At 42.1% G+C, this 14,122-nt stretch overlaps 1 protein-coding gene across 3 annotated transcripts in view; it reads left to right on the top strand.

The window, feature by feature from the left end:
* Positions 1 to 14,122, top strand: part of LOC136676577 (rho-related BTB domain-containing protein 2-like) — a 59,433-nt gene that overhangs the window by 37,602 nt on the left and 7,709 nt on the right. For all 3 annotated transcript variants that reach the window (XM_066653676.1, XM_066653677.1, XM_066653675.1), the window contains exons 6-8: positions 2,206 to 2,425; positions 4,219 to 4,337; positions 13,022 to 13,172. In XM_066653676.1, the coding sequence (XP_066509773.1) occupies positions 2,206 to 2,425; positions 4,219 to 4,337; positions 13,022 to 13,172 (490 nt within the window). The remainder of the gene's footprint in view (positions 1 to 2,205; positions 2,426 to 4,218; positions 4,338 to 13,021; positions 13,173 to 14,122) is intronic.

Below are 14,122 nucleotides of genomic sequence, written 5' to 3' on the forward strand. Positions count from 1 at the left end.
CATATGTTATGTATCTCAGCGTCTGATTGGCATTTGAATAAAGTGAGTGTACTCTCAGATTCTTTTATCGAATGTGCATTTTTGTGACATAATGAAAGACCATAATAAGTAGAAGAGTAGTCTGTGGTCAGTTCTGGGAAAGATAAAAATGCAGAAATAAAACCTAGAATTAGCATAAATCAAAGCAGTAGCTTTCTCCTGAAGAGGGACACACATTTAAAAATGATCAGAGGGTAGATCATAATGAACAGGCTTGTTCTTAAAGCTGTGGAGAGGTCTCTGCTTGTCATGCTGTGGGAAAGCCGAATCCATGTGGATCGTTTGAACACAGAACAGAGGAGATGGGTTTGAGCTGTTTTGAAATATGTTTTTAATTGGCCAGCTAACTTTAACACATTTTACATAATAAGGAAGATAATTCTCTATGTGTCAAACAGATTGCAAAAAGAGCAGATGAGGATGTCGGGTAGTGAACTATAAATAAACTGCAGATGTTACCTTTAAGGTAGGTTGGATAAGGCAGTGGTGGCAGCAGCAGGTAATGTCACTTTCACAGCTCCAGGGCCCTGGAGTTGTGGGTTCAAACCCATCTTGTCTGTTTTCTTCCCATGTCTGTGTGGGTTTCCTCTGTAGACTGCAGACCCATGGCAAACCTAAATTGGATGAAGCAGTTACAGAAAATGAATGAATGATAGGGCAGTTAATTTAAAGTTGCAATAACTATTACAAGGCCAAATAGTTTATGTGCATTTAAAAGAGCCACAGGAAGGGGACACTGGGAGCTCACATATTGGTGATGTCACACTCTGAAAACGCGTGGAGAAAAAAAAACAAGCCCATTAGCCCACCACAGTTGTGAGTTTAGTGCTGAGTTCATGTTAAAAGAGAGAGGAAGGAAGCTAAAAACAGACAAAATACTCAGAAGACACTCCACTCTACTTTATGCTCAGTTTGCTTAAAAACCATCTGCTGTGGTCTGCTATGCTTCTAAACAGTGTAGAACCATCTTATTTCACTATTTTCGAAGGTTTCTGTTCCTCCAGCACCTTTCACTAAACTTTGCTCTCTCACAAATGGGCTCATGCAGCGTGACAGTGCAGGCCCCAACCCCACCACACGGAAATACCATATACCGTGTTAATATTTTGAGACAGTATAACAAATTTGGTATACCAGCCATCTCTAGCACACAAATAATTAACAATTGTACAATTATATAAAAAAGGTATAATATTATGATAAACCTGTCTGTTTGGATTTGAAAGTTTCACAAGATCAAAACTACCATGTTCCAAAAGCCAGTTTCAGTAACCGAGGATCAGATGCGGATTCCACCCCGGTCGTGGAACACAGGACCAGCTCTTTACCCTCGCTAGGATCCTGGAGGGTCCGTGGGAGTTTGCTCAACCAGTCTACATGTGTTTTGTGGATCTGGAGAAGGCATTCGACCGTGTCCCTCTGGGTATTCTGTGGGGGGTGCTTGGGGAGTATGGGGTACTGGGCTCTTTGCTACGAGCTATCCAGTCCCAGTATAAACAGAGCAGGAGTCTGGTTCGTATGGCTGGCAGTAAGTTCGACTGGTTTCCAGTCGGAGTTGGACTCCGTCAGGGCTGCCTGTTGTCACCAGTTCTGTTCATAACTTTTATGGACAGAATTTCTCGGCGTAGCCAAGTGGCGGAAGGTGTCCGGTTTGGTGGTCTCAGGATTCCATGTCTGCTTTTTGCAGATGATGTGGTCTTGTTGGCTTCATCGAGCCGGGACCTCCTGGAGTGCTCTCTCCAGGTTGGAAGTGAGATCCTGCCTCAAGTGGAGGAGATTAAATACCTCAGGGTCTTGTTCACGAGGGAGGGGAAGATGGAGCGGGAGATTGACAGACGGATCAATGCAGCGTCAGCAGTAATGCAGGCTCTGTACCGGTCCGTTGTGGTGAAGAGAGAGCTGAGCAGAAAAGCAAAGCTCTCGATTTACCGTTCAATCTACGTCCCAACCCTCACCTATGGCCACGAGCTTTGGGTAGTGACTGAAAGAACGAGATCGTGGGTACAAACGGCTGAAATGAGTTTTCTCCTCTGGGTGTCTGGACTCTCCCTTAGAGACAGGGTTAGTGAAGAAATTGTCTGGGTGTGCGTGTCCAGTTTGTTGTATTCTATAATGAATAGGTTTGCATCAGATGCATTTTACAACAGTATGTTTTCTTTCGTTCAGGCTGTGCTGCAGTACCTGTACACAGGTCATCTGGATGAGGGCCGGGGTGACCTGATGCAAGTGGCCACAATTGCTGAGCTGCTGGAAGTGTTTGACCTACGCATGATGGTGGCAAATGTGCTGAACCGTGAGAGCTTCATGAACCAGGAAATCACCAAAGCCTTCCATGTGCGCCGCGCCAATCGCATCAAAGAGTGTCTGTGCAAGGGCACCTTTGCTGGTAGGCAGCCGACTTCCTCCAGCCTCGCTATTACCTTGTTAGCTCAGTGCTTGCCAGTCGAGGTAGATATATTAAGCTACACAAACAGCTGTTGAAGTCCTATGCAAAATGTTTTGTTGGTATTCTTAGTTGAAATGAACACATTACAGTATTCAGAGGTTTGTTCTCTCTAGAGAATGTGTTCATTTAAATTAGGAAATGAACAAAACATAAAACTTTACCAGGGGATGCCCAAACTTTTCATATGACTCCATGTATTCTAGATGTATCCTAAAGCTGTGTTTATGTCATGCCGCTTAAGGTAGTCTATTTTTATAAAGCACTACTGCGTACTTTGAGGGTCCAGCCTCATTTTCATCCTGAATAAAAGTGCATTATGTGCCAAATATGTTTACATATGGGACTTGCAGTTCTATTTCCAAATCCTATAGAGTGGAATTTGAATAGAATTGCGTATAATGCAGTGTTACTGGTGATGTCTTTACTCTGTTCTCTCCCATAAAGTTAATCCGTTATGTTTTTGTTGTATTACACTGTGAGAATATATTTTATTTGTGAGGTTTCTGTTCCTGTTCCATGTGCGCTGTTTGTATATGTGCTATGTGTTGTGTTGCTGTTTCTGCAATGCTCATGTCTCTGTGTGCATGTTTGTGTTCTACTATCGGGAAATAACTACTCATCCATCTTTGTCTTTCACTACAGTTTGATAGTGCTTTTACTAACCCTCCTAACCTGCTTTTTGTGACGTTTTTCCCATTTTCACTTCTGCACTTTCCATTTCCAACTGTCACTAATTTGAAATTCATTTGGAGGGGCACCAAAAACAGCAACAGTAAATTAGATGGGTAACACACACTACTGTATAGATCCAATAAATCAATTAATGTTTATTACATTACTTATGCCAGCGCTATCGATTTACTTGAGCGTTTTTATTTGCGTAATATTTGGTGGGGAAATACTCAACAATGCATTACTTCGTTATCTGAATTAAGCGACTGAAATGTTAGAAAGCAAGTCATATTTAAATGAAGCAATCATTTGATCAAAATATTTAATGTGCATTTTAGTACGTAATCTAGTTATGTTCTAATTCTAGTGTGCAATTTTTTTCACGTTAATTTGGAGCAGCAATAATGGCTGGTAATTATTTTAATAAGCTAAAAGTTCAGACAACTGATAACATTAAACATTGTAATTTATGTCGCATTACGTCACAATATGCTTCTCTAAGCATATTGTTTATTGTCTGTACTTAAATGACACTGACCAACTGCATGTTTCATCTCAAAGAGAGCATTCTTAATCCTGATTAACTGGATTTAGTGCCATGCAGTATGTTAAATAGTAAGTCAACGTTTGTATTCTTTATTTATATATTTATTTTTATAATATTTATAAATGTGGCTTCTTTTTTGTACTTTTATCTCATTCCTCAGAAAAACTCAGTGGTGTATCATGAATCATAAGTGTCATTTATTATATATTTGCCAATTAGCAAGCAGTTTTGGTTTCTGATAATTGCTTCTTTTTATTGGAAACAGCACAGATTTTTAACGAGATAAATGTCACTCTCCTGCACATTTATATTATTATGTAGCCCCAAATACCGAGCCCTTCCTCAATGTTTTCTGTCTTCTTATAAGCCCTGTCTATCTGTCTATTTATTATTTGTTTGTCTGTCTATTTGTCTCTTCGTCTGTCTCTCTGTGTTCGTCTGTTTGTCTTCCCCCTCTGTAGCCCCGACTCTGTGACACACGCCAAGCTGTGTGCTCTTTTCCGACTGGTTTTAGATGTGGTGTTCCGATTGGATGATGGCTACCTGCCGGCCCACAAGCCTCTGCTAATCTCCAGCTGTGATTGGATGGCCGCCATGTTCCGTGGGTCTTTCATGGAGAGCTACATTGAGGAAGTAAGCTGACATTTGCATCCCAATGATAATTTAACGGTCAGGACCCATGGTCAGGTAAATTATTTGTTTCACATTGCTTTTAGGAATAGCTTGTCCACGTAGCATTCCTTTCCATGTAGCTACTGAATGCTAAGCATCTGGATATAATAAAACTGGGATTTATACCTGGATTATTAGCTTTAATAGTGAATCTCCATTGGCAGTACACTTTAGTCCAAATCCAAAGATTTCTGGAGAATTGTAAAGTTTGTAATCTCATATTTTTAACAGTAAATATGTCAGGAAACCATCCATACTCTACTTTCTATTCCTAAACATAGTCAGAACTGTTTGCAACAGTGGAGACAGGAACCAGATGTCTGCACAGTTTAATGCCTCTAAAACAAATGAGTCAGGACATTTCCCTGTGATGCACCACCTCCCATCAAGCCACTCAGGCTTTGTTTACTATCACATTTTCAGTCTCTCAGTTCTGTAGATATGATGAAATATCTGGAATAATTTCCTTTTAACTAGAAATTTGACCACCGTGTATTCAAGCTCAACTTTCCCCAAGATGTCAGTGGCATGAGTTTGGTTGAACATTCCTATGAAGCCAGTGATTAGACAAGGCCATCTTTATCCTGGATTGCTGTTCCCAGGGGCTCAAAGAGAACTAGTACAGGTACTTGAAAGTAGGCCGCCGCCACGGCAACCTGACCCACATTGCATTTCCAGCAGCAGGAGATCATCACATCCATATGGATGAGTGGTGCAGCCTGCTGGACTCTGCGACCTTCTGAGGCGAGCGCTTGGGCTCATGGCTCCACTGAAGCAGTTCAGAACGAACAAGAGGAGGTCACGGGCCAGTGGGAACACACACACCACACGCACACAGTCTGCTTGCAGAGAGATGTCTGCTTTATGTCTATGCTCCTGAAAGTCTGTCAGAGGAAGGAATGAGAGGCATCTGTCTCTTGAATGAACTTGTCTAGTTTGGAGGTCTTGAAGCACTGCTGAGAGCATTAAGGAGCTGCACTATGATTGAAGCAGTAGACGGCCCACAGGGAGTACAGTATTCCCTAGAGGATCATATTGCCAGTGGATTGTGGTGCATTTAAAAGGCACTGTTGCGTGAGAGCTTGTGGATTTTGCTTTTATTAACACATACAAAAAGACCTGCCATGGCACCTTTATATGGTGTCTTTAGAAAACACGGTTTCTTTTGTAAGCTTTGTCGCTACCGTTTCTCAGTTTGTTCTCAGACTTCTTTTGATAATGATATAAAGACCCTTAAAAGAAAAAAAAATGAGAATTCAGACAGATGGTACATTTTTCCAATGATTAATTAATTAAAACTTCATAAATTTAGATTTTGTGCCATTTGACCAGATGTTTTTAGACAACATCTGGCAGATAGGTCACTATAGATACCACCCAGTTTCTGCTGTTAACTGCTGCACTTCTTCAGTCAAGTGTAGCCATACTGGTGGAGTTAAATATTTTGAATGGTTTCCCCAGCTGAACTCTTTAGAGGTACAGCATTTAATGGCAATAACATAACATAATATAACAGGAAGTGGCTTCAGCTTCTGTCTTCCCACATAGTGTCAAGAGATGTGTATAGTATATACAGGGGTTAGACAATGAAACTGAAACTAGGAGGTTTCATGGCTAAATTGGACCAGCCTGGTGGCCAATCGTCATTAATTACACATTGCACCAGTAAGACCGTGTATCAGGACGACAATGCACCAGTAAGACCGTGTATCAGGACGACAATGCACCAGTACACACAGCAAGACTGGTGAAAGACTGGTTTGATGAACATGAAAGTGAAGTTGAACATCTCCCATGGCCTGCACAGTCACCAGATCTAAATATTATTGAGACACTTTGGGGTGTTTTGGAGGAGCGAGTCAGGAAACGTTTTCCTCCACTAGCATCACATAGTGACCTGGCCACTATCCTGCAAGAAGAATGGCTTCAAATCCCTCTGACCACTGTGCAGGACTTGTATATATCATTCCCAAGACGAATTGACGCTGTATTGGCTGCAAAAGGAGGCCCTACACCGTACTAATAAATTCTTGTGGTCTAAAACCAGGTGTTTCACTTCCATTGTCCAACCCCTGAAGTTTGTGTATTAGTAAAATGACACACAAAGAGCTTTGGTTCCAAATTTTGAAACTGATAAAATAAATGTACCAACAACAGCATGCAAGTTTACATACCAGTGTATTTTATTGTATATTTTTACACATCTCGTGGCGGTTTATGGTTTTACCCATTTACTGTGATTGTACTTGACAAAGCAATGATTAAATAGAATCCCAGACTATATGAGGTGGCCTCCATGTGACCCGTCATCTGTTTTTGTTTAGGTGCATAGTTTAGACTGCTTTGGCAGGAAGTGTGCATGTTCTGTTGTTTCCTGAGCTGGAAGCACAAATCATTTCCTCCCTGAACCTAGCTTTCATTTTTAGCTGAGACTACACGAGGCATTTGAGTATGAATGAAGACTGCAGAGCAGGAAACACTGCGATAAGTCACTGAAGCGTCTTTGGTAAAGCACTGTGCGGACATTTTGTCTTATTTCTTAAGTGTTCTTTTTTTTTGTGTGTGTGTTCTGCACCTGTGTGGTGCTAGTGAGCCAATGAAAACATGGAATTCAGCATGTCATTAGCCAGTGGCTGAGCTCTTAGGTGGAGTTTGGGTTGAGGAGTGACCGTAATGGTCCCCTTACTAACTAAGCTGTAAAGGGTTGTTATTACGATGACTGGAAAATATAAAATATCATAAACTAACTAAACAAAAATAGATTTAACACTTTATTATTGCAGTATATTAGATGTTTTTACTCCTCTAAATATGTGAAGTGAATGTTCACTTTGTTAAAGTATGTCCAACATCCATCCATCCATTATCTGTAACCGCTTATCCAATTTAGGGTCGCGGGGGGTCCAGAGCCTACCTGGAATCATTGGGCGCAAGGCGGGAATACACCCTGGAGGGGACGCCAGTCCTTCACAGGGCAACACAGACTCACACACATTCACTCACACCTATGGACACTTTTGAGTCGCCAATCCACCTGCAACGTGTGTTTTTGGACTGTGGGAGGAAACCGGAGCACCCGGAGAAAACCCACGCGGACACGGGGAGAATACACCAACTCCTCACAGACAGTCACCCGGAGCGGGAATCGAACCCACAACCTCCAGGCCCCTGGAGCTGTGTGACTGCGACACTACCTGCTGCGCCACCGTGCCGCCCAAGTATGTCCAACAATTATATACAAATTTATAATATATATTTACCACGGAAGAAACAGTGTGCACTCATTTTACTATCAAATATGATCAAATGAAACTTGAGCGCATCCTTATACGTACACAATGCTATGCCTTCCGCTTTCTTTTATTTATACGGTGACATCTAGTTACTTGCATGGCTTTGCTTTTCACATCCCTCTTGGCCTTGACTGCCTTGATGTGGATCAGCATTACCAACATATGAAAATGATCTCTCATGAATTTAGCATCTTATTAGTCAGGTTAGATTTCACAGTATTCCATTCTAAAACATTACATATACGTGTATCCAGGTCAGTATTCCTTGCTCTCCAGTTTCCCTAGACAACCAGCTGTCAGCTCAAGTTCAGGAAAGATGAACTCCCTAAGGGCAGAGCCCCAGGACAGGGCCAGAGTTCAGAGCCATGCTGGAGGATCTCAAGGCATCCTGACCCATTGAACAGCAAGAGAATAGGATCACCATGTATAGCATTACAGACATTACACAGAGCTTAACTTACAGTGAGACCAGGAACGGATGCAAGAAATAAGATGCTGGTCACTTTTCGATTCTGACAGCATCGCCTAAAGATACTTAAAGATGTTTCTGAAGTAGTAGAGAACAGGACCTCAAGTTATTAGAAGGCAGGAAGCCAAAGCTTCATGAGGCATTACAATAGGGTTGAACATTTTCATGAATTCTTTTAAATACAAATTAATATAACCATTTTTAATAGTTAACCATTATGAGGGAATCTAAAATAAAGGACACCACCCATCAAAATATCAGAGACATATCAACTGAATTGTCTATTTTTGTGCAGCGATATTACTATCTCCATTATCGTGCCCAAGAGCTGGAAAAATATTTATTACTTATACTAGCTCAGGTTAAAACAGACATAAATGAGGTGAGCAGGGCTTGCTCTGGTGCAGAGCACGTCTGTTACCATCCGTTACCTCCTTGTCTAATTCTGCTCACAGCCATATACATCATATAGTGGTCTCCTCTGGATTTGGTACATTGTTGTTTATGTGCGTTCACGCTTTAGAAAAGTTGTTGTCCCAGAACCACTATTCTTGTAGGCCCAACTAGTAGAACAAACTGAAGGATCAGTTTGTTGTCATTCATTCTTGATGTCACAAATGTTGTGATTATTATATTAAAGTTCCAAATTAAGTCCAGAAAAAAGACTCGCTAGTACTCACCTTGTAACTTTTGTTGGCTACTGACGGCACACTTGGGGATGTACCACTCACTGGTCAATAACAATGACGTGGAGCCAGACGTAGACGCTCAGCAGGACTTCATTTGAGCCTCTCACTGTCTGCCTGGCATAAGCCACTGTGGCAACTGGCTGCAGCGAATCAAGCTCTATTTTTAGAATGGTTTGAATAGATCTAGACCTTGTAGCTGTCTATGTGGCAAGCAAAACACGGGACATTGCATAACAAGACATAATGCCGCTCAGAGGCCTAAAGAGCTGCAACTATTTAGAAGTGCCATTCAGTTCACCCGTAGTCACTAATAAACGGAGGGCACACAAAAGGTGCGCTCAAGTGGTTTCAAAATGGAATTGAAAAACATTTTATAATTGGCAGAGCAAAGTGGCTTCTTTCCCAGATCAACCAATCGCAGCGCTGTGTTGCTATTCTAGTTCTGTGCAGTAATCTGCTAGGATTTTGAAGTGCATCTGTGTTAGGCAACACGTGTTTTTCACACTGGACTCAGTTATTTTTAATAACCTCACAATACCCGGGCACATCTGTGCCACTTTCTTATCTATTTATAAATCTGTCTTTTGCTTTGTGTTTTGGCAACCTTGGAAACAAAACTGCAGGTTGGAAAAAGAGGAGCAAAAAAGAGGAGATTGTTCTTTTAAGGCAGTGACATGTATTTCAGATTTACAAACGATTTGAATACAATTTTGAAGGTTTATGTTATAATCATTTTACAAGCCACTCTTCTGTCATCAGTGAGAGAGTGGTGTGTTTTTTGTGGTGAAGTGCTGTCTACTTTGACAAGTAAGGGCCCTCTGATTAATATGCAAAATAATCAAATACAGAGAAATGGATTTGTCACAGCAAATCACACCCATGCGAAATGCAGTAGCTGTAAAATGGAGTTTGTCAGATTTTGCAGCTGTGCAGCTGCGGTTGAGAGGTTGATTACTTGGGAGTAGTGGTTTAAAAGTGGCAGAGATGTACCTGATAAACATAGCTGTAAACAGACATTTTAGTGACAGCATTCGACCCACCCATTTGTCATCATTGTATGCAGAATAATCATTTCGTGAAGCATGGGAGCTAGATGAATAAGAGCGATATAAGCCAGACAAGAGGCCCAGTCATTTTTAGGAATGGTTCATCCTAGCAATCGCATACTGGTTTATACACATACAAGATTCACGTAAAGGTGTGGGCGTTATTTTCAGATGCCAGCCACCATAATTAACATAATGTGAATATGCGCACTAGGTGGCAGCATCTAAACTAAATCTATTTCACAGTCTTTACTTGCAGAGATGCATGACATATATAGCGCAGGTTCTGGAGTGTTCAAACTGATTAATGAGGCATTAATGCACTAAGATTAAAAGGTATTCAGTGCATGGACTGCGGAACATAGTATGTAGTGGTATATAGAATAGTTATTAACCTTTGATCAAACACTCATGACATTGTTTTTGAATGTATAAAGTGGACAGTGAATGGGCGCCATGTTTAAAAACTCCAAGCAGCACTGTTGTGTCTGAGACTTTGGAGGGGGAACTGAATGTTCTGTGTTGGAAAGTTTGAATGTTGTATTTTCTAGCCCAATTTAATGCCGTGCCCAAGTCTAGCTCTAGCTATATATAACTCCAAGCTCCTGAAAGCTACCACTTCCTTCTATGGATGATTTCTTCACACTACCACGCATCACACTTTGTCTAAGAGAACATGGATGAATTTGTCTATTGTGCCCACCAGTTTTTTAATGAGTAACATTAGTTGAAATATCAGCGCTCTGAAGTTCAAGCCGTAATGTGATTGAAAGGCAGAGCTCCTGTATCTCTTTCTGTTGGTTACACTTTATGTGACTGCTTGCTCTGTGAACATACGGCCACCGCTCAGGCGCTGAAAAGCTTCTCGCTGACAGCCTGTATGTGAAAGCAGAGCTGATATGTGCGAGAGTGAGAGGAAGCTCAGATGCTCAGCTGTGAAAACCTGGCAGATGAAGTGAAAAAAAAAAATGGAGGTTAAGTAGAACGAGATTTAACGTGATACAGACTGAGGCTAGTCTCATTTTTTAGTCGCTGGCCACCTGTTCCTCTTTATATTCTTTGTAGCTTTGTCCCTTGACCCAGTTTCCTCTTATGACAGTTCCTTTTTTGATTGTTTTTTATGGTTCTTCATTGGCACTTTACTTTCCTAAACAGGACACCAAATCAATGCAATTGCTCATAATGCATTCAGTAATGAATAATACTGTGTTTAATATTCTGATAATGGCCATCACCCTTTATAGGTCAAAGCTCAAGGGGCTGCTTACATCATTATCTTTTTAAAGTACTTCTATAACATGGTTTTGGATCTTTGACAGGAAGCTACCTGCTGTGTTCCTGGTGTACATCTTAACTCTGCCCTTTAGTCTTAATTAGAGGTCACAGCCAGACTGACATTCTGCTAATTGGTCCAGAGTCAGGCAGGTGTGGGGCACTCCTGAGGCTTCAGAAGGACCCCTGAGCTGTTGTGTCACTTGCCCTTTCAGACTAGAGGAATCATCTGGCCTCTTCTGTCAGCACATATCTTATGAAGTGACTGATATATTTTTTAAATTACAGCTTTCTTAAAGATTCTGTGTTAAATAAACAGAAATCTGAATTAAAGGAACATTACATAATGTTTTTATTTTAAAATAATAGAGCTTTAAAATCATGATGCTTCACTGATACCTGGAATTACTGGGTTGCACGGCAGGAACATAGTCCATCACAGGGGCGCTAATTCATCACAGCCTCACCCAGTCACTCGCACGTTCTTAAAGCAAAATTCAGTCCACCTACCAGCATAGATTTTTGGACTGTGGGAGGAAACCCACACAGGAACGGAGAGAACACACCTAACTCCTCGCAGACATTGGGGGGAGGACCCTGGAGCTGTGAGACAGCGACACTAGCTCTTGAGCCACTGTGCCGCCCCCATTTGAACCATGGCCAGTCATTTATATAATGTTAACATCTTTGATGTAGGACAGTTGCAGAGGCAGGATGAAGCTGGTGTCTTCTCTAAAGATCTATTTGGCAAGCCAGTGGTTGTCATTGTGGTGCCAGCAGCAGTGATGGCCACTGGAGTGGCTCTGCTCCCCGGACTGCTGTGAAGCTCTTGGTCCTTGAGCAGAGGCAATTAAACCCTCTGTGTCCTGCCCTAATTTACAGAGGAGCCACTGTTGGGCTCGAGGAAAAGTGACAGCATGAAGAGAAGATTGCCGTGGTTGAATCTGTAGGCCCGGCACTCTCTTTGTCCCTTCTAAAAGCTCCCTCTTAATTCCTTGGCCGTTACTTGGAGCTGGTGGAATAAGCGTGCCTTTGTTTGCACTTACCTCTGAGCCAAAAGCAAGTGCACAGAGAAAAGCCCTCCTCCCTTTGACCTTTGGGCTATGTGATTTTGGGTGTAAATCGGGTAGGAATATGGGCAGATGATGTCATGTGGTTTCCGGGGTGGGGGTGTTAGCAGATCACACAAGTTTAATCCAGATTCACTCGTTTTCCCCTTCCAAAAGTGTTGCTTCTGCGTGGGCAAGATCTGCAAAGCGCACTGTGTCCTACGCTACAATATGACAACGTTATCGTCCCGTGGGCTGGCTTTGTTGGCGCTCATGTACGCAGAGGCCAGGTCTCCCATAGCGACAAGCCCACATGGTTGTTTGTCCAGAGCTTGGAGTTGAAAGCGCCAACAGTTTCATGCAGTGCTTTTATCTCCTGAAGGATGAAAGACCCCACGTGGAGGCCACTGGCCATGGCCTTCCCTGCCCTCTCCCCAGCTTTTTCCTGTGTGGGCCCTTTCCATCACATATACCTCCCTCCTCAGCTGCCTTGACCATTTGCCCACCCATTTCAAGTCCAACAGAATCCACATGAAGGCCCTCTCTCATGGGCCGCTGCCAAGACCACGCAGGCCTCCGTAGGGGAGAGGTGGAAAGCAGATTGCTTCATCACTGGATAAATCTGCCTCTCAAGTTTCCATATCCTGGAGCTGAGCTATGAATAAACATCCAGCAGCACCCGTCATGAACTGTTCCCAAAGATTCCTCTCATGCATTCATAATGTCCTATTTTTCTTCAGTTGTTTTGGTGACCCTTAAAATTTATGCAGATTTGAGCACTTGGGTAACAGTGGATATTTCTTTCTGTCTAATTTCCCTCTCTTCAGGTGTCCATCCCCAACACGAGTATGGCCTGTATGAGAGCCGTGCTGGAATATCTGTACTGTGGCTTTCTGACCCCCTGTCCTGAGCTGGAGCCAATGGACCTTATAATATTGGCAAACCGTCTCTGCCTGCCGCGTCTAGTGGCTCTCACAGGTACGTCTTGTTTAGGTAATTAGCAGCCACCCTGGACCATATTTATCGTATACAGTGGAACCTCTACTAACGAACGCCTATACTAACAAACTTTCCAAGATATGAACCGGGCATTTGAATATTTTTTGCCTCCACCAACTAACTATGACTGTAGAAACGCGAGTCTCCTCCGAGCTGGCGGCTGGAAATGGCCACTGACTTGAGTGAGCTTTTAAGATTAGCACATTGTAGTTTTAGCAATTTAGCATTAGTGTGAATAGCAGACATCGAAATTAGTCCTAAGTTAAGCCGTATCTACGCTTCGTCTCCCCACATTCACTGCCTACTCTCCGTTATTCCACCCACCCCCCACCTCCCGTCATACAGCCAGTGCCTGTGTTACTCCTCCAGCCAGTCGTCACGTCTTCAAGGTAGCGATGTGTAACCACTTAAAACTTTATTATTTCTTTTTTATTACTGTTACCACTGTATTTCTGTTTTATTTTTAGTAACGCTGCATGTATTTTTTTTTACTAATTTGAGAGTGTTGTAAACATATGTCAGTGCAAAAAGGGTGACTCTCGGGGTGGGGGCTGGAACGCGTTAAAATTGCTTTTCCATTATTTTAAATGGGGAAAATTGACTCGAGAAACGAACTTTTCCACTTACGAACCGGGTCATGGAACAGATCAAGTTCGTAGGTAGAGGTTCCACTGTACTGGAATATAGCTACCTATCAAGCAAATAACAAGCAACTGCTACACAGGATAAAGTGCTATGGTACAAATGCAACTGATATTTAAAACTGTGTTATAATTGCTGTTGTCTTTTCTAACCGACTGAACAGGTGATGTTTTATGTACTTAATAAGTGTGAAATCATACACCCTTCATCCTGGATTTAGACATTAACTACACTCAGATCCATAGAGCAACATTTAGACTATACAACTACAGCTGTTTAAACCTCTG

Source organism: Hoplias malabaricus, chromosome X2 (assembly GCF_029633855.1).
Source record: "Hoplias malabaricus isolate fHopMal1 chromosome X2, fHopMal1.hap1, whole genome shotgun sequence".
Classification (NCBI taxonomy): domain Eukaryota; kingdom Metazoa; phylum Chordata; class Actinopteri; order Characiformes; family Erythrinidae; genus Hoplias; species Hoplias malabaricus.